General features: G+C 50.3%; 3 protein-coding genes across 3 annotated transcripts; 2 read left to right on the forward strand and 1 right to left on the reverse strand.

Moving 5' to 3' along the window:
• The first annotated feature begins 9,006 nt into the window (after positions 1-9,006).
• Positions 9,007-10,579, forward strand: LOC117834029 (uncharacterized). The gene has a single exon (XM_034713638.2). The coding sequence runs from the start codon at positions 9,371-9,373 to the stop codon at positions 10,340-10,342; it is 972 nt and encodes a 323-aa protein (XP_034569529.1). The 5' UTR covers positions 9,007-9,370; the 3' UTR covers positions 10,343-10,579.
• Positions 10,580-12,997: 2,418 nt separating this feature from the next.
• On the forward strand, positions 12,998-16,842 carry LOC117833425 (transcription factor VIP1). Its single transcript, XM_034712901.2, has 4 exons — positions 12,998-13,698; positions 13,897-14,029; positions 16,047-16,131; positions 16,307-16,842. The coding sequence occupies exons 1-4, from the start codon at positions 13,154-13,156 to the stop codon at positions 16,552-16,554; spliced, it is 1,011 nt and encodes a 336-aa protein (XP_034568792.1). The 5' UTR covers positions 12,998-13,153; the 3' UTR covers positions 16,555-16,842.
• Positions 16,843-17,794: 952 nt separating this feature from the next.
• Positions 17,795-21,341, reverse strand: LOC117833424 (uncharacterized). Its single transcript, XM_034712900.2, has 4 exons — positions 20,916-21,341; positions 19,849-20,310; positions 18,467-19,717; positions 17,795-18,362 (listed from the first exon to the last, which is right to left on the reverse strand). Exons 2-4 carry the CDS (start codon positions 20,302-20,304, stop codon positions 18,282-18,284), a joined length of 1,788 nt encoding a protein of 595 aa, XP_034568791.1. The 5' UTR covers positions 20,305-20,310; positions 20,916-21,341; the 3' UTR covers positions 17,795-18,281.

Here is a 21,341-nt window from a genome sequence, read left to right on the forward strand (position 1 = left end):
GGATCGAGAAGCATCGCTCACACGAAGGTGAGTAGCACAGAGGTTACAACATTCCATCATGACAACATAGTTCAACAATTTATTACATCAGAGTTTTTGAAATTCAGACCGAAATTTGCATGGGTCGAAGTCAAAGGAAAACAGCGGAAACTAAACATCGATACATGACATCACAACGGAGTCGATCATGACATCAAAAAATTCCTTCCTTCGCCATCCAAGGAAGGATCCCACTCGACGGTCCAGCCTAGGGGAAGCTGGGTCGGCCAAGTGGTACCCGCAACCAAACTATTGACATTACCTGAAAAAGATTAGCCACAACAAGGCTGAGCAACTAGTACTCAGCAAGACTGACCCGCCGGGTGAAAAACTCTACCAAGACCTAGACATGCAAGGCTTTCTGGCTCTGGGTTTTCTTGCCAAAAGCGTCTAAAGTCAGTCCTTACTTTCAACATTTTAGCTCATGTTCTACGTTCTTTATCTAGTCTAGATTAGCAACTTATACTAAACAAGCATGATTTCCGAGCAAGCACTTAACAAGCATCAACTTAATCTCATAATCATGTTCCATCCTTACTCAGTGCGGAATAGCGATCAAGTAATCCCAAACTGTGAGAGGCAGACGAATCGATTCGAATTTATTAACCATGCATGGCAAACCTAATCTCACGACATCCGCGCACCACGAAGGGTCGCTTCATTTGTCAGCCGTCCCCATCGATCCCTTAGGCACGTGTCAGGGCCAACTTCCTTTGGCATGCAATGCTCCACAGTCCCGGCCTATTGCTGCACTGTGACCGCACTTGCACCCACATGATGCACCATGGGAACGACGTTCCAAGGACAGCCGGAGGGTATGCCACACCCCAGTTCAATCAGGTACTAGGCTTCCCCATCCCATACTAGGTATGAGATTAGTACTTTCAAACACTTGATCACGAACGCCGACACGTTTCGACCTTAGTTCATTTTCATTTAGACAGACGGGGCAATCCACCAAGTATCAAACACAAGCCTGACCCCGTCCATCGTCCCTATAGTTGCGACATATCTGAAACATTCAATTCCTATAACTCACGAGTGACAGGAGATCACTCGACTTTTGCCGAAACCTATTAAGCAATGCAACTACTCGACCTTAGCAACTAGTATTCAAAAACAAGGTACTAAGTTTATGCATCTAAGGTTCCATTACAACTCCTCGAAACGTAAATGCGCAATCAAGTAATCAATAATATTGCATGAACTCAAGATAGGAATTTATGCTCCGGGGCTTGCCTTCAGGAAAAGCTTGTGGGTCCTCGGGGTCTTGCTCCGGTTCGGGCTCTCCTTCGCAGGGATGCAGTTCCTCGGCAGGGTCTTCTTCCGGTGCCGGATGAAGCTCGTACGTTCCGTCGGCGAGATTCAACTCTACACGGAAATGCAATGCAGGGGTTAAACATTTTAGATGGTTATTTCAACACACTCATGTTTTAACACGGACACTTTGCTACAGGAAAGGTGGGGGGTTCAACTTCTGTTGGTGGAGATCAGGATGAGAGGGTCGGATTGGGGAAACTTAGGATCTGACCCTCAGGTTTAAGGAAAACCGTACCGAGGTCCTCAGACTCAACACAGAGGAATCCCCGAAAATATTTCACCGACACTCGGGTCAAAGAAAAATTTATAACCGAGCCCTCGGGCGAGGCGGAGAAAGGGTCGGCGAAACTTGGCAGGGTCGGGCGAGGCGAAAGGAAAAAGGTCGGGCGAGACGAAAAGAAAAGGGGTCGGGCGAACCGAAACAAAGGGGTCGGGCGAAACAAAAAGGAAGGGGTCGGTCGAGACGGAACACAAGGAGTCGGTCGAGACGGAACACAAGGGGTCGGTCGAGATGGAACACAAGGGGTCGGTCGCTTACCTCCAGGTCTACCGGTGAAGCCTTGGGGCCGAACAGGAGTAGGCTGGGGTGGGAAGTCGTACGCGCTAAGGCTTGGGCAGCGGCGAGACTTCGACGGTGGTCCGACGGCGGCGGTGCTTCGACGGTGCTCCGGCGACGGCGGTGCTTCTTGCGGACACCAGCAAGCTCGAGTACAGCGCGGAGGAGCGGGCGGCTGGTGGGTTGGAAGAAGCGGCTTGAGGGTGGCGGCGAATTCGCCGGAGTGTGGGGGTGGCGCAAGGGGGTGAGCTCCACGGAAGCTCAGTGGCGGCGCGGGGAGAAAGCGGCGGCTCAGATGCGGCGGTGGCAAAGGGGTGGCGGTGCCGGTGAGGGGGTTCCCTTTTATAGGGCCGTGGTAGGGCGGAGGGTCGAGGCGGGGCTCTGGTGGGGAAAGGATAAGGCCGAGAGCGGCGAGTGCTCGGGCGAGGCGGCCATTGGCCGACGACGCCATTGGGCAGAGGAGGCGGAGCTCCGGGTGGTCTTCGGCGGCGATTGGCCTTGGGCGGCGCGCGTCTGGGGCTTCCGGTCTGTCGGCCGGGCGAGGCAGAGAGCTACCGTGGGGGTTGGGCGAACGGGCGGAGGCGCGGGACGTTGGGGGTGTGTCAGCTTTCTCGGCGGACGGGCGGAACAGGGTTGGCGGAGCAGAGCCGTGGCAAGCGGAAGGCAGCACGCGCGCGGCCGGCGGTTGGCTGGCCTGGCGTTCGCTTCGTCCTATCGCAGGCGCGGGTTGGGCGCCGTGGCTCTCGTCCTGTCGCTGTCGTGCTAGGGATAGGGTGCCGGCGAGCTGCCGGTGGCCGGCGGCTACGCGGCGCGCGGCGCGCGAGCAAACGTGCTCTGGCGCGCGGGCGTCGAGGCTCCTTTCGGGCAGCAAGCCCGACCAGCTTTGGAGTGATCCTTCCTCCGAATCTTTCAACACAACTTCCGAAACTCTCTTAAACAAACTTGCTCAACTCTGATTGTTCTTCAAACTTTGTTTAAGGTGCTGGTTTAGATTGTGAAAGGATTCAAAGATATTTCCGGCCAAGTTAGCCAAAAGTCTGGGATTCCAGACTTAGGACTTTTAAGGCACCAGGGGTAAGTTGACTAGTTTACCTCACTTTGACCGGGATTTTGAACAAGTTCGGGTCCGATTTGGATCTGGGTCAGAGTAACAAGTTGGAATACACTCGAGGTACTACAACTTTTATTAAGGCTCTGACTTGAGTTTAGATAGGAAAACGGGAGATGAAAGCTTGCAAAGATGGAGAAAAACTCGAATTCCAGGACTTAAGAGATTTTCAGAGTTCTTTAGAAAAATCGGCTTTGGTTGCTGTTTTTGACTTCCTTCCACTCCGAATTAGTCAAAGTGTCTTTAACAAAAGTTGTTGGAATTAAAAAGTTTTACAACTCTTAATTGGGCAGAAACTCAGGTTTGTATACAAAATTTCAAGCTTTAATTCAAACTCCAAAAGAGCTTCTTAGATTTATAAAGGTCATTTCACTTCTTAACTTAGGGATTTATCACTGGTTTATAGTTAAAAGTACTTAATTTAGGTAGAGTTGTTACACGTGATCCAAAAAATCAGCGACATAGCTGAGTTGACCTACACGGTGATGTCCAATGCCATGGAGCCCACTGTGCAGGTCATGCTGCGTCTCAAAGATGGGTGCATCCCTATGGACATCCATGGTAAAATCATCACGCGCATCGACGGCTTGGAAGTCCCGAGTGTCCTCTTCAACCATACACACCAGGAAAGGCGGACCTCAATATTGAAACTTCCAGAAACCAAGAGGCCAAGCATTTGGATGTTGATCTCCACTTGACCAATAGACTTCCTAGTAAAAGTTTTAAAGTTGACAAAGTTGAAGTGAACGTCACCTGGTATCCAGAGGTAAAAATTGTTCCCTCTGTTCCAAATTGTAGGTTATTTTGACTTTTCTAAGCTATGAATCTGGAAAAAAACAAAACGACCTACAATTTGAAATAGAGGGAGTATTTAAGAGATTGGCGAGAACACTAGTAGCTTGCGCCAACACTCATGACATTCATCATCACTTTCCTTGTTCCTAATTTTTTCCCACTAAATTCTCTCATCCGGCACTGCAAGTCGAAACGCCCAATTAGTGTACACCATAATCATAACCGATCTGCGTCGCCTTCTCGCCGACCACCCGGACCCCAAGGATATATCTTGGACGGCCTCCATGGCTCAACCCCCACTTCTTCCACCCGAGAACACCCACTGCTCACCAAGATGCTGCACGGTGAAAGACAGCCGCCGGCGAGGTGGCTTCACATCAAGCTGCAAGCCACTGACGACGAGACAACCCTAGCTGTCCGAGGTGACAACGTCCGCGTCCTGGGCTTCAGGAACCAGAACAGAGTCTGGTTCAAGCTCGGCGATGCACAGATCAGAAGCGACACCACGATTCTCCCACCGGAGTACAACTCGGTGCTCCTGAACATCAGGAACAAGGAGAGGGTCGTCAGTGCACTGAACTCCGGGAAACTGGGCAAGAGCTTCACGACGGCCGCCGTGCGCGTGCTCTCGCGCTTCCCAGAGCACATGGCGAATGGTGTGGACACCCGGATGGTGCCACTAGGAGGGCTCAGCGTCATTGTTTGCTAGTCCGCGAGGTATCCTCTCCGCGACGCCTTCCCAGCTGGCTGGAGCAACGGCACGGGATTCACCAAGAAACTGATGGATTACATGGAGAATTGGGGGCGCATGTCAGGGGTGCTGCTGGAGTGGATGGATCGCAGCTACCAAGGGTGGACCAGAGATCGAGAACTGAAGAGGATCGGAATCAAGAAACCAAGAGATGCGTTACGTGTGGTTCACCTCGTGCCAATGAAGGTCCGATCCAGAGGAGACAGAGGACTATTCCACATTTTTGTTTAACGTTATAATGTGCTAAAATATCAATTTTTCATTATTTTTGTGGGAAATGCGTGAAGGCATTTAAACAGGTGAACCCAAGTCAAAATTTCCTCCAATTCGAAATTGGAAAAATAATTGATGCATTAAATACGAAGGGCACGTGCCATGCGTGCGATGAATTTTATTTCGAATTTTCATTGAAGTTTTCCAACTGTTTATAACATAATAAAAATAGAAAAGCTATTTTACAAGACCCTAGTAGGGCTAAAACGTAGCCACAGCCCAGTCTGCCAACAACCACCACACAACACCAACGTGAACTAATTGGGCCTTAGCCCAACATGGCCCGGCGCCACCCCGTGTTGCTACCCTGCCTCAATCCCTCATCTCCTCGAAAGCTGACAAGCAGGGGCCACCCCAGTACCCCACCAGATCCCTCTCCCACCGCCAACGCCTAGCATCGGCTCCACTGACCGCCCATGCGCCGCGTTGTGAGGGCACCCGCAATGGTAAACGCGGGCTGTTCTCTATAATGTCTAGGTGGCACTGCCAGCTCAGTTCGCAGATAGCCCAAACGGCAATAGCTCCAACAGTTCATCTTTAAGCAAACTGCCCCAAACAAGTGTGGGTCCCGCGTGGTAAATTGTTTTACTCGTTTAACTCATCTTCTCCGTCTCATCTTAGCACAGATTGCCGCCGGTTCAGCCCGTGGCGAGGTGCTGGGAGTGGTGGCGGACCAACAACTCGTCGCACCGGCTCGTCAGCAGCTCTTTAGGAGCATCTTCTACGGGCTGTTTGCCAGGCATGCATGGCTGGTCGCAGAAGCTGCTCTCTAGGGAGCTGGCAGCAGATCGATTCTTAGGGGTTGTTTGGGAGCACTCCACTTCACAAAAAATTGCTTCACTTCACCAATTCTGAAAATTTCGCAGCTAAACGCATCTAGCTCCAGCAACTCCGGCTCCAGGAAAAAGGTGGAGCAGGGGGTAGATCCACGTTTTTTTTACCTCAAGAGGTGCTTCAAAAACCACTTTACAGACCTCCTCGTGGAGTTGGTGCGTATTTACCCACCATTGCCACTCGTTACACAAGTTACTGGTTCGCGAAACAAAAGAAAACCTCCCATCCCTGCCTTCCACCGCGCCGCCCGCAAACTGGTGCCTGGCGATAAAGCACAGCACACACACAGACACAGTCGTCGTCACACGTACGAGCCTTTTTCCACGAGCGCGCGGTTGCCTTGCCGCGCCGCCCGCCCGCCGCGCCGCGCCCCTGCCGCACCGCCCGTCCCGCCGCCCGCCCGCTGCCCCTCGCGCCGCCCCGGCCTGCCACCCGCCCGCCCATCACACGCCGCGCGCCACTCGCCTGCCTTTAACGCGCCGGACGCCCGCCGCGCGGCCCGCCCCTGCTCGCATGGGTATAATGGAGAAGAAAGGGAGAACTAAAGAGACTGACAAGTGGGACCTATTCACATGGGTATAATGGACTTTACACAGCAAGACCTTCTGTTTCCGGAGCTGGACCTGTGCATTTTGCCAAGCATGTGGACAACTCTGGTATTTTTTGAGTTGGTGGAGTGGAGCTGCAATGTGGTGGAGTTGGTGGAGTGGAGCTCAAAAATTTGGAGTGGAGTGCTCCCAAACACGTTGCAAGCAGATTCTTCTGTTGATTTCGATGCACAGCTCCAAATTTGCAGTCGTCGTCTTCCACGGGGTGAAGGATGTGGTGTCTACCGCAATGCCAGGGGCACTGGCGGCCGTGCTCCACCTCGCGTCGGTGGCTGCGCCACGCCTCCACCGCGCCGCTGCCACCCCCCGCTTTCATCCGCACCGACGGCAGTGCTGCGTCTCGCCCCCGCCGGCAGCTGCGCATCTCCTCCTTGGCTCCTCGCGCTTTGACGGACGCCCTCTGGTAGCCGCGCCCCTCCTCCACGCACGGCGACCGAGCCCACCCACGTCGCCCGTTCCGGCGCCGCCGCGTTCACATCCACCACTGCAAGGCGCGGCCCTGGGGTCCGCAACGGCGGCCATGCGCGCCGCCTCCGCTCGCGGCCTCGCGCTAGTGGCCGCACGCCCGCGCCGAAGTCTGCAGCAAGATCCCGCGAGACCATGCGGGTGGGGCCCGCGGCGTGGAATCGCGTGCCTAACGAGTGTCGCTGGGTCTGTCGACGTTTTTTTCTCTCTCCTCTTCTCTCTCCGACGTGGCCACGCTATCGCATGCTCCTATCGGCCCGTTGGCCATGCCCTGACTGTGATAGTTACATATCGGCCCGGTGGCCATGCCCTGACTGTGATAGTTTAGCGTGAGGATGCTGGTGGGCCCGGAGACCAAATGGCAATTGTCTACGGATTCGATAGCCATCCACCTCGGATTGCGAACCTAATTTTCATCATAAGGATTTGTAAAAATACATTCAGGTTTATGGAATACGCATCAATCTTCGTGTAAGGATTTTCTAAAAGTTTGAAGATAAGGATTCCGTAAATGTTCAGATACAGATACTAGGAGAACCGGATGGATAAAATCGGGCAGAGGATCAGGAGGAGCGATTACCAAATTTCCTAAGTTTTCATTCACCTAGTGCATGTTAGGGTTCATTTGATGGACTAAAATTAAAATTTAGAACTTTAGCTGGCTAGAATTAGACATCTAAAGGATAAGATTTAAGTGGGAGAATATTTTGATCTTTTACCATTCTTGTCTCAAATTAGCCCCCTGTTAGCTGGGTTTGGAGGACTAATGAACTAAAATTTAGTTTGGGATTGGTAATTTTTAACCCTCCTATTTGTATCATCATGGGTTAACTCTCTTAGGGTGCTTTTGGCAGAGCTCCCAAAGCTGATTCTTTGTTGAATCCAGCACGAGCTTTGCTAAACAGTTTTCAGAGAGAAGTGATTCTCTGCTGATTCTGTGAAGTGATTCTCTGAAATGAACGAAAAGGCTGGGAGCTTAAAAAAGTAGCTTCTCCTAATTTTGTGAAGTGATTCTCCATTTGTCGGTGTTTTATACCCGTCAACCTACCGAGGGGTATCCCGAGGTAGTAGATTGGTTGGTGGGGGATTGTCGGACCTGGAACTTGACGGTAAAAGCGAGGACACGAGACACGGATTTATAGATGTTCGGACCACCAATGTAGCGTAATATCCTACGTCCTGTTTAGGATGTTGTATATCGCACCCTGCGCTTGGGTGTTGTTTTGCCTTGGTTTAGGCTTGAGGATTTGGTCCTCTGTTGTGGTTCTATGAGGTCTTCGCCTAACGATCTAGGGACTCCTACCCTCCTTTATATACTCAGGGGGCAGGATTACTAGTCGGTTACAAGATAGGAGTCCTAGTAGGATTACATGGTATGAGTCATAGTAGGATTACAGAGAAATCCTAGTAAGAGTCCGTTTTTTTCCTTCCTTGCGGGTACTGGGGAGCTATCCCTGACACCATCCTGATTTTAAGAGTTTATGCTAAAGAATTATTTTTAGCTACAGAATTATTTCTCTCAGAGGATCAGCTCCCAGAGAGAATCAGAATCAGATGGAGCAATAAATTTTAGCACCGGATCCAAACATGGTCTTAATTTGGTCATCAAACAGTACTCCAAAGCAGTGACCACATATTTGCTGAAGAAACAGTGGTCGTCGGTCTCCTTCCCGCTTGACTTTGCAGTTGACACGAGTACACATGTGCTCTGAATTTGCGTTTTGTAATAAATTCATACTCTTTGGAATCTCTGATCAGTTTTTTCCTTGGTGCAATCTTCCCCAACCTTTTCTAGCTCATTTCTCCTTTCCCTTGAAATATTTATCGAAATTGCTGGGTTGTAAAATATAGCCAGCAGAATTGAATATTACTCCTCTTCGTCAATGTGTTTAAGTTTTGGCCAATCTCTTATCTTTCTTTTAGAGAAAAGAAAACAGACCATAAGAAAAAACCATGGATGATGTCCAGTAGAAATAGCGGCAAAGGTAAATATTAGAGATATGTTGTGCTCTACATACGAAGATTGAACAGCACTAGACTATGATAGTGAGCATGGACTGCCTCGCAAATAAAATCCTACGGGTTGAATATGCAGAGGGACCATATGAAAAAGTTAAAATGGACTAAGATTTTTGTGAGATGGTGAATGTTTTATTGGAACCTAGCGAAGGAAAACCACACGAGAAAATCAAGGGCACTTAGTGTTTTCTATGACTATCATGGGCACAATATGTGGCCACGCTAAACAAAAGAACATTTCTTTCTTGGACACAAGATGGCAGCATTGGCAAAGTGATATCATGGAGATCCACCACTATGAGCAGTGAAAACTGAAAACATGACTCCCTGCCTAAACTTTCAGATAATGCATGTCACCTTCATGGAATCATGGGCACCAACAACCCATTACCAATGTAAAACATTTGAATCTAGCGCTGAGCAGGTAAAAAGGAAGATCACTACAAAATGTTCTAATACCAAACCCAGTTGAATCTCAAAATTCCACATGTGAATAGTTTCATTTTCCCCTACCAACACAAGAACATTGCTCACAAATTGTAGCTTATATAAGCACATGACCACACGCCATGCACGATGCAAAACCCAAGTGATCTGCCAACATGGCGCCAAGAACAGCCTCCACGCATGCGGAAGCACTCAGGGTATCATACGTGGTGGCGCTCACCATCGCGTTGCTCGCGCCGTGCTGCGTGGCATCGTCGAGGTCGCTGCTGCTCTCCTCCTCCTTTGCCGATGCGCCGGAAGGCAGCCAAGCTGCCGCCCCGGTGCCGGCGGTGCTAGAGTCGCCGCCGGTGGATGATATAATCCCACCGATGCCATCGCCGGAGTCTGCCCCTTTAATGCTCGAATCCCCGGCGCCGGCGGTGCTAGAGCCGCCGGCTGCGGATACAGCCCCGCCGCTGCAACCGCCGGAGCCGGCCCCCGTCGCCGCCGCGCCGCCGCCGTTGAAGGGCTCCCACGGCCAGCACGGGAAGAAGAGCAAGCACGGCGACCACGACAAGGCGCCGTCGCCCAAGGCGAAGAAGCATCACCCGAAGGCGCCGCCCAAGCACCACGGGCGCCACCACGCTCCTCCGCCGGAGCCGGACATCTCGCCACCCGCGCCGCCGGCGGAGTCGCCGGACGACGGGCAGCCACCGGCCGCGCCGGGGCCGGATGGACCGCACGCCCAGAGCCCGCCGTGGCCTTTCCCGTGGCCGCACCCGGGGCCAGGGGGCAAGTGGCCCCCGCTGCCTCCATTCCCGTTCCACCCGCCGCCGGCCCCCGCGTGGCCGTGGCCGCACAACCCGTGGCCGCCGCTTCCCCCGTTCCACCCGCCGCCGTTCCCCGGGCCGGGCGGCAAGTGGCCGCCGCTGCCCCCGTTCCCGTTCCACCCGCCGCCAACTCCGGCGTGGCCGCACCCGGGGACAGGGGGCAAGTGGCCGCCGTTGCCACCGTTCCCGTTCCACCCGCCGCCTCTCCCGGCGTGGCCGTGGCCGCACCCGGGCAAGCCGTGGACGCCTGCCCCGCCGTCCTTGCACGGCAATGATGGCGTCCCATCGACGACGGTGCAGCAGAAACCCGAGAACTGACGCGCATGCGCGTGCTCTCGGCCTCCAATCTTGGATGATTGCTAGCTGCAACTACTCCAGATAACAGTACAGGAGTGACAACAATAAATTTGTGTTTCAGTAGGACGAGAGATTTGTGAGTCATTCATGATGGTTTGGTAATTTGTAACCGCTCAAGAGCCATTCATGATGGCATATTGACATGAATAAAATCACGCGACAGATTCAACGTTGCCGTGGCGAATTTAAAGGTGTTTATCACTTGTGTTTGGCCATGGTTACCAATTTGAACAGAACTGCTCAGGTGATCATGAACTCAGGGCGTTCTGTACTTGTCTGTAGCAATAGCATGCGGGAACCAGTGGTGCGGAGTGGCATGCATGGCACAAGCATTTCCACAATGGGCCGAGTTTCAGGACTTGGGGCCGGACTGTACTCTAATGCGTTCTTCAATTTCTACCTGGGCTTGGAGCGTCGATTGTGAGAGAAGGCGCAGGCATGGTCGGTTCTGCACGTGCTGTGGCACTTGGGAAGAACGTGTCGGTGCACGTACTGCACTGTGCATTTGACTCGTTGGCAGACTGACAGTAATTCGTCGTAGACAAGACAGCTATACCGTGTATCGCACTGCTACGTGACCGTGTCTAGTTAACTGGCTGACGACCAGGTCAATCTGAGGGTCAGAGTATTTAATTTGACCGGTCAATAACCCCAGCTGCACGTCAAGCTTACATAAACCTGGCGGTTATTTCGCCACAGATGGCACTGTCACCGCAAAAGTTACAGTGCTCTTTACGGATTATACTGTATTCAAATCAACCTTCTGACCGGTATGTGTGGATAAAGGCATCCAAATCACTGTTACCGAACGCTGTCTTCCAGTATCCACAGGATGTTGACTCTGTAGTATGCATGTATGGATGGATGGATGGAGTGCGAGCATCTTTTTGAGGCCGAGGAATCACTAGCACCTTGTCTTGTTACAAAAAAGGTTCCACTCTTTTCTCCTCTAAGATCCAAACGAACAGACTCGAGAGTCAAGAGCTCCTGACGCGACCCGTGGAAAAAGGTTGCCATATGATTTCTCATGGAAATGCAAGACCTGATTTTTTTTTTTGCTTGATAGATGGACAGGGCGATTAGCGTCACTAGCACCCTTTGTATCGGGTGGCGTGTCGAACCTAAAGTTTAGTGCACAGCAGGCAGTGAGGCAGATAATAAAGATTCTTGTACCGACAAAATTCTACTCGCAGCTGATGATATGTTAATAATGACATGATGCTGGGATGATGAAACATGATGTTACGGCACGAAAAAGATGCTCACCTTACCTGCGGCAGAGCAAGCAAATAAGTTGCTACAAGTCATCTCATGCTGTGGCATGTATAATTTTTGATGATATGGAACAACCTCCTAGAGCTAAATTTTAATACTATGAGTTATTATACTGTTATAGTATTTTTTTCATATACGCAAATTAAAGAATTATATAGATTTACCAGATAACTTATAAGACAATTTATTGTACAGGTTGTTTGTTGAGTCGTCTCAAAATTATGTGTCAATATATGAGGCCACGTATTAGACGATACCAATATACTTCTCGTGAGAGGAGGATATACGCCAGGTTTGTTAGGATGAAACATGCGATGCAAGCATAAACTGTCGTCAAAATCTTAAGGAGTGTTTGGATCCTTGAGCTAAAGTCTAATCCGTGTCACATCGAATATTCGGAGGCTAATTAGGAGGACTAAACATGAGCTAATTATAAAACTAATTACACACATGAAGACTAATTCACGAGACAAATCTATTAAGTCTAATTAATCCATCATAGCACATGTTGACTATAGCATCACATTATCAAATCATGGACTAATTAGGAGATTTGTCTAGTAAATTAACCTCCATCTGTACAATTAATTTTATAATTAATCTATATTTAATACTCGTAATTAATCCGGACTAAAAAACAAACACCATAATCTCTCAAAGGCATAAAAGTTGGTACGATTTTAAAGGATCGAGATCATCCGTAGTCCGTATGATGTGTACTCTATCTCGTAAAATCGTAACGAACTCGATCGGGTCCTCAGTGTCACAGACGCGGTCGTCTCGGGCTCTCAAGTCCCAGCTGACACGTGCGCGTGCTGCCTGTGGCTTTCGGCGCCGTGCGACACCTGCTGCGGGCGCCCGTGGGCCCCACCGGCTCCCGCAGCAACCGGCAAAAGCCAGCCGCAGCCGCAAGACGCACCCTCGTAACGCAAAGCGGATCCTCCAACAGTCACCGACTACCGGGTCCTGCTCGTCCGACCCCACCCGTCATTCGGAGAGAAGGCCCACCTCCGAGCACCGGCGACCCGGACCCGGCGCGGCCCACAGCGAGCAGCTTCTTCCACGCGCGGGAAGTTACCGTTTCACCCCTCCCCGGGGAGTGATCGCCCCATTTCCACCGCCGCGTGCTCCACCGCTCTCCCTGCACCCTCCGCATACACCCGCAACAACCACCCTCCGCTGAACCTCGCCCCGTGATTCGTGCGCGCTGGTCGGGCTCGTGCGCCCGGTCCACGCGGCGGTGAGCCGCGCCGCCCCCGCCGCTTCCGAGTCTGCCCCTGCAGGCCTGCACTACACCCTCCTCCCACCGCGCGACCGCGACGGCTCGACGCGCACCTACCCAACCCATCCCTCCCGGCATCCCCCCCTCCTGCTCCGAGCAACACGCCCCCGCCTGACCTCCCCACTCCCCACTCCCCACGCCGCGCGCCACCGCAACCGCCTCCCCCGCGCCGGCGTTGACCGCCGCTGACCGACAGACCGACCGGCCGACCGACCATGGACGCGCGCCTCCCCCCTCCGGCGCCGTCCTCCTCCTCCGTCTTCGGCGGCGGGGGCGGCGGCGGCCTCCCCGCGCGGGGGCACCACCGGCGGGCGCACTCGGAGACGGTCATCCGGCTCCCCGACGCGGACCTCCTGCTGGACCCGGACGCCGACTTCGGCTTCTCCGACATCGACTTCCCCTCGCTCTCCGACGACTCCCCCGCGGCCTCCGACCCTACGCCCCAGCCACAGCCCCCGCCGCCGGCCCAGTCGCTGCAGCAGCAGGCGGCGCAGGCGTCGTCGGCGCAGAGGCCGCCGAGCGGGGCGCACATGCGGAGCCTCTCCCTCGACGCCGCCTTCTTCGACGGCCTCTCGCTGCAGGGCGGAGGGGGAGGAGGCGGCGTCGCGGGGCACAAGAGGAGCGGCTCCATGGACGGGGCCACCTCGCCGTTCGAGGGCGAGTCCGCGCCCCCGGGCGTGCTCCCGGACTACGCCAAGAAGGCCGTCCCCGCCGAGAAGCTCGCCGAGCTCGCGCTCCTCGACCCCAAGCGCGCAAAGAGGTGAGCTGTCTCCGCTGATTTACCGGTGCTCGAGAAGCTCAATCGATTTCTAGGGTGTTATCTTGTCCTGTGCTTCGTTATTAAATAAATCCTGGTTTCGAGATTCGTATACTTGTCGTGCTTTAGAGTTTGCAAGTCTCGAATTGAGGTGTAATTTGTGGTTAAAATTGCGGCTCCGTGGTGTTCCCGTGTGTGTAGGATCCTGGCGAACCGGCAGTCGGCGGCGAGGTCCAAGGAGAGGAAGATCAAGTACACAAGTGAGCTGGAGAGGAAGGTTCAGACGCTGCAGACGGAGGCCACCACGCTCTCAGCACAGCTCACGCTTCTTCAGGTAAGGAATGATGCTCGGCTCCTTTGACCGGTTATGCTACAATAATATCTTCCACTGTCCATCCCAGCTCTGGAATCCGGGTTACCCTCAGAAAAGAAAAATATCAGCTTGTGGTTGGTGCGTACGAAACGTATGATTGCTTCAGCCAGCCCTAATTATTTGACTGGAGCTTGTCTCGTGCTACAAGCACCACAGATAAGCTATTATTTTATACGATCGCTTGGAATTCTTTGTTTTCCTGCTGTGCTGGACAAGTGTGGCAACGGACATAGCTGACTCAAACCCTGTGGCATGATATAATCAACTAGAGAAAACAAACAGTTGCCTTCAATCACATCCTCTCCTCATGATTGGTCACAATAATAGTTCACTATTTCTGGTTTTATCCATTTCACTCAAGTAACATGGCTCATGCCTTCTCATTACTAGAGTTTTTTATGTTTTGTGAGGATTTTCTTGAAATCGAACTACATCCTAATTATTAGGATTAATAAGAATTCTCATTGCTGGTTCATGGATAAAATTTTCCTATGCCACATGAACTTTAGACATTCTGTTATTTAAGCATTTGTAAACTATAAGGTATCAACCAAACTAGGCATTCTATGGATATTTGAACTTGGGGATTTTGAAAGTTCTTTCCAAGTTTTGAGTTGCTATTAGTGCATTTTGGTATCACTGATTGTCGTGTCATTCGTTTGAATTTAGTTTTCTTTTTAGTTACTTGTTATTTTTTTAGACGTAAATTTAATTTCTTCAAAACTCAATATTTATAGCCTTGCATTTGTCTGTCTTACCTTTCTAGTTTAGATGAACAATTTTTAGGATACATCCACCCAAGTTATGTTCTGTCTTTGCTGAAACCATCATGATTGGCTATTAGCAGAAAATATTACCCTCAAGTTGTCTTCGTTTGCAAATTTCTTGCACATAATGAATTAGATTATGTAAGCTAGTACTCTTCAAGATTGATAACTCGGTACACTATTTTGTGATAGTCTACTGAAAAAAATTATGGATTGAAGTATTTCTCCAGAGGTATATATTGTACTAGGTATACTAGTAAGTGATGATTGAGTATATCTGGCTTCAGATATCCTCTATTACATTATGGATACTAGTTTTCCTTTCATCTTGTATGGTCCTCATGGATGCAGATACCTTGTCCAGGGCTCTAGGCTGTATAATCATTGGTGCTTGCAAATTATGTTGCATGAAGGCTGGAGTGAATATTTGAGAGTTGAGACCAAAAGGTCATTGAGTTGAGAGGAAACTTCTACTTTTTGCTGCATGATCTGGAGCAGAAGCTGATCCATGCAAGTGCAGTTGCATCTTGAATTATGGTCCTATATGGATTGTGAATGACATTCTAGTGGACATGTGAATTTATTGCCATGTTATCTGCAGCCAAGCGACAATGGCAGTAGATGCGTTGCAATGATTTTTGAACTTTCTATTTAATAATCTCTGCAAGGATTGTTTAGTTGATGTGACTACTGAAGGATTTATTGCACCTAAAAGTAGGGTTATAATGGAGATGCCTCTGTACTTGATAGGGGGTCATGTCACAAACAGATGCTCTGTCTGAAAGCTGAATTGATTGGAGATGTGGAATCAAATGGGGTTGGTGTTAGGCCGAAGCTTTGGTTTTGGTGGTCATGGATAGTAATCCTACATTTGTCTTTCTCCAAAAAAATTGGCCAGTTCTGGAAAGTTTATTTTAGCAGGAAAAAGATTGAAAACAAAACGATGTTCTGAAAAGTTAAACCAGATCTAAAATTTGTTGGCCACTAAGACTATCTTTTTATGCTATTTTGGTATTTTCTGATTGGGCGCGATTTTAAATTATCGTTCCATTGGTGATCATGCAGAGAACAGTGTGTGGCTGATCTCCAGGCCTGTAGCTAGTGCGTTTCTTTGTTTTACTTTGGCGTTTCCTTATCCAATTTTTTTTTTGCCCTTAGTGTATGTGGTTCAGAACATTCTAATATTGTTTTCTTTATTCTGCTGAATGCAGAGGGATACCTCTGGTTTAACCACTGAGAACAGGGAGCTCAAACTCCGGTTGCAGGCCATGGAAGAACAAGCTAAACTTCGAGATGGTATGTCCTACTCTTCTTTGTGAAGCTCTTAAGCTACTGTCATAGAGGCCCAGAGGGAGACTGACTTTTTCCTGTTTCAAGAACATTACAAGACAACTGATATCAACCAATCAGTGATATCAGTTGACCTTGACTATCAAACAACCTGTTGAAACCCCTATTGTGTTTGGCACAGCTCTGAATGACGCCCTGAGAGAAGAAGTGCAGCGGCTTAAGATAGCCGCAGGGCAAGTCCCTAACATGAACGGAAACCCCTTCAACGGAGGACTACCACAGCAGCAGCAGCAGCAGCAGATGGCATCCTATTTCTCACAACCGCAGCAGATGCAATACTTCGGCGGTCACCAGGGCCAGCATCACCACCACCGAAACTCTTCAAACGGTGGTGGCCAGTCCCTGAGCGACTCCATGGATTTCATGTGAGGGGACTGGACTCAGGCTCCTGAGGCCGCATAACACCAACTGCAACTAAAGTACTGTAAAGGTAGCTGATGTATACCATATTCGTATGATATGTACCATTCTTATGCTAGCTAACTGTTCTTTGTACCATTAATCGAAAAGTCATATCCATGCATGACAACCCTATATCATCTCTTTGGTTTTGGGGGTTCAGATGCCTTGACTTCTTGACATGTTTGTTGCCTGTCGATGCTGCCCTGTAAAGATTGCTCCTATATAGTAGTGAATGGAATGGTTTTCCGGTTGAAACTCGTGCTGTTTCGGGTGGGTTGCTGGAAGACTGAACTGCTCAGGCCATTACATTTCCTGCGTACCTGATAACCTGAATGGCAAAGATGTCTCAGTGATGTAATCTGGGGCTGTGGAACTGGAAGGCAGCCAGCTGTGGATGGGCTACCAGTTGCCGTCGGGAATGGAGTATATGTTACTTGGTGCCGTTGGCTTGACGGCATAAACGCTTGTCGGATGTTGACGTGATGTCTTCTTGTCCTACTCTTTACACATTGTGATAGAAAATAAGAAGTCTATTTTGCTCTCCAGTTTTTTGCTTACAAGCTGAACCTGTTTTTTTTAGCAGAACTTATAGCTGTTTACAAATCAGTATTTGTTTTTTTAGAAAACAAATCAGTATTTATTTGCTTAGCACATCTCTGTGCATGCAACTTAGCATCCGGTGCTCTTTAGATTTTTCTACTGCTGAGTCGAGCTTCCGGTGCTAAGATCAAGCATCCGATGGAAGCCACGTAAGCACAGTGAGCTTGTTTTCTTTCACTTCTTTATAGTCTCTGTTCCACTTTGCTTTCGTGCTTTTCTGAGGTCAAAGACCTACCTTGCTATATGATCTTGGTGATATACTGATCCAGTCTTAAATCTTTATTCAAAATTCCAGTTTTTTTTAAAGATCCAGAACATTTTTGGTGTCTGGCGTGTATTAATAAGAAGAACAGAATTTACCCAATTTATAAAGGAAGCTGGGCCCAAAAATCAGACATACCTACAACTATGCTACCTACAACTAAAGGACTCAAACAACTTTACCAACTATCAACACCGCAACACCACTCAACTCAACAACAACATCCAACTGGTTGGACTGGGATATCGACACGGTCGCACAACTGACAATCGCAATCATTTGCCATGGTTCTTTGATGTTTGGCACTTGTTGTTACTTCCACTGTGTGGAGTGTGGCATTAATAATTCATAACGCATCGTGCAATATAGAGTTCATAACATATCACACCATACAAGAGAGTTCACCGACACATACATATGGTTTTTATTAAATGAGATGCCGTGCAGCTTATATTCTATTATAAAACAGCAATCACCTACTTCCTCTATTTCAAAAACATAGTAAGATATATTTTGTTTCATTAGTACAAGACCTTGACCAACAATTACTCTATTAGTTGACGCCTGCGGAAAATTGTTGCTCAAACTTTTTGTATAACAAACCAAAAATACGCCATAGAAGAAAGAAATGGAGGGGGATAACACACGGGAAATCAAATGAGAAGTGGCGATGAGGAGGACGACGACGGTGCTCACAGGATCGGAGGGAGTGAGAGGCACCCGTGTCAGGGCCTCTCGCTCATTTATTCATGGTGTGTCGGCTGTACATCAACACAACGGCACTCACTGCATTCTTGCGCTTCTGGTGGCTGCCCGTTGGTGCATCATGCGCCTACTTGTCCGTCCCATGGCCATGCGTCTTCTCCATGGATTCAAGGAAGCTCCGCCATTGCTTGATCGCGTGATCCGCAGCCTGCATCCAAGACCAACAGAATGGGACCTTAATAACGAATTCGAATTCCAAAAAAAAGGGAAAAAAACGAATTCCTAGATCCATGCTGGACAGCAACCACGTACCAGGTATATGTGATGCTGCCTCGCCCGGTTGATGTCCTCCCGCATGCCGCCGGCGGCGAGGTCGCCTTCTTCCTGGCCCGACGACGGCAGGTCGTGGTCCAGCTTGCACCAGAGCTCGAATCGCTTGTTGATCCCGTCCAGGAGCTCGACGGCGCGCTTGCCGACGACCACCGACGTCCCGGCGTCCTGGGCAGACGCTTCCTCGGCCATCTGCCTGTGGGCTTCCCGCACCATGGCGGCCATCGCCGGCGTGCGGAACCGGCCGGCTGCCGGCAATCCTGTCGCCGCCGTCGCGCGCTGCATCTGGGAGCTCGACAGCCACGAGTAGACGCATCCAACACCCGATCCCTGCTTCAGGACGCCCACCATCGAGTCGACGTCCCTGTCGACGCCTCCCAAGTCAAGGAAGTTCCTCGGGGCTTCTTTCCACGACTCGTCGGACTTCTTGAACTCCTCCCACTTCCTCTGCAGCGAGCTCGCCGCGACGGCCTGCAAGACAGGGTCGTCGCCGCCCTTCCCGTGGACGGCGCCGCCGGCCTCCTCCTTCAGGACCTGGAACTCCTTGAGGACGCCCGTGAGCAGGTCCGCCACCTTGGACCGGACCATCTGCTGCAGGGCCACCGGGTGGGGAGGGCATGGGTTCGCCGGCGGCGTTTGGCTGTCGGCGGCGTGGACCGGGAGCGACGCCGAGCAAGTGTCGGTAATGGAGGTCGACGGCCTGCCGGTGCCGCCGGGCACATCCTTGTACGTGACACCGGCAGTGATCCCGTTCAACGTCGTGTAGTAGCCTCGCGGCCAACTGCCGGTACGGTAGGAGAAGTGGACGACGAGGTCCTTCACCTCGCCGGCGTAGAGCGTGCCGATCAAGACGCCTCCGGATGGGCCCCGGAGCGTGTGGCCTCCGGCGTCGATCCTCGTTATCTGCAAGCTGCTTGACCTGATGTCGACGCAGGCGTCGACGGCGACGGCGGTCTTGAACCCGGCTAAGCAGACGGCCAACGCCTCCATGATCTCGCCGTAGTCGGCGATGGAGGAGTAGGTCCCGTAGGAAATCTTGGCGATGTAGTGCAGCGCCTTTGGGTCGTGAGCGTGGCACAAACCCAAGGTGTGGACTGGGTACTTCCGGAGGACGGCTCGGACGGGGTCGGTGGGGGCGATGCTCTCGTCGCTCCACTTGACTTGCTTGTCTACACCATCGGAGATGAGCACGATGAACCCTACACGCTTCTTATCCGCTCGGTCATCCAGGAGCTGTAATAACACATGAGCTAGTATTTCAATCTTTGGTAAATACACATATAAGTTAAACCAGTAAAGGATCTGAAATTCAAATTGAAGTATTTTTGAAAAGAAGTGAAGTTATTAGTTCGTTCGCCACAAACCTTCACAGCATACTCCAAGCTTGGTTTGAAAGCAGTACCGTCGTCACCCTTAGCCACGAGCCCATCCACCTTTCTTTCCATGGCCATCCGACCACCGCCGGACATTTCCAGAATGCCGGTGGTATGGTCTTTGACGACCTGATCGTTGAATGCTACGACGGCAAGGCGGTCATCGTCGTCGAGCTGCCTCATCACGAATTTCATGGCATTTTTCAGCAGATCCAGCCTGCTTGTTGATGGCGTCTCATCTGTTGGAGATGATGCCGCCGGCCAGCTCATGCTGTGGCTAATGTTGATGAGCGTGACCAGGTCGATCGGGGCTTGGCTCTTCGTTGATGAGGGTGCTTCGACGCGCACCACTGCCGTCCCATTTAGTGTCAATTCGCGTGAGTAGTCTACCAGAAGGATAGGAGGGTTCATGGCAACGTTCACTCTGACTTTCTCGGCCGGAGTCATCTTGACCTGCATTCGCATTTTAGAATTGGAAGCAGGATATGAATTTCAATTTTCGCTGCTACTATACTCGGTAAAGTAAACAAGTAAGTGGTGTGTGCAACCAAATCTTTTAAACTTAGGATACATGTAAAATTGTTGAGCAATAACTATATATTTGGGAGGGTCAGAGGACAACATATTAAATAAATAAATATATGTAAAGAACTGGCGTTTATATGCTAGCACAAATGAAAGAATGGGAGAAAGTTTACAACAAATTCCATCCATGTGGGAAGTATCCATTTATATTTGCCGAGATTCTAGTCAGTCGTGTAAACGCTAGGCCATGGCATTAATGTGAATGGGTTTATATGGCCCCCCTTACCTCATATGAATAATTAAATACGCATATACTACAAAGTCATATTTTATACACCGTCCTAAGTTGCAGGTAAATTTTATTTTCTAACTTTGTTGACTTTGCTATATATCTAGACATATGTTATGTCTATATGCATAGAAAAACTAAAAAAAGTCAAAATAATTTATAATTTGGAACACGGAACCGGGGTAGTAGTTATTATCCATATAGCATGAAGTAAGAGTTAAAGAAATTCATAAATCGACAATACCTGCTTTCGAGTATGCCAGTTAACGGCGGCAGAAGGATCGGAGATGATCCGGTCGCCTGTGTCCGGTTGTCAGGACGAGGCAAGAAGCACCGACAATACCAAGTACGAGTTGGGCAGGGAAGGCATTTTGCCCCTTGCGTCAGTCTTATATGGGGCCGGAAGCACTAGAACGACATGTAGAGAAACAAAAGGAATCATTAGATCGAGCAAGCTAGATGCTTGAGTGAGTCACTTGGGCAAGCAAAGGTGACAAAGTACAAATCAGTTGAGACTTGAGACTCGATGAAAGAAAGGAATAGCTTCAAAGCATCAGCAGTAAATAATACTAGATTCCCTACTGTTCAGGTGTGCGTGAAGGAAAGCACACATATTGTTTTTGCAATTGGCCATAATCCACCATGTTTACTCTCATCGCTGGGTTAAAAA

Source organism: Setaria viridis, chromosome 8 (assembly GCF_005286985.2).
Source record: "Setaria viridis chromosome 8, Setaria_viridis_v4.0, whole genome shotgun sequence".
Taxonomy (NCBI): Eukaryota; Viridiplantae; Streptophyta; class Magnoliopsida; order Poales; family Poaceae; genus Setaria; species Setaria viridis.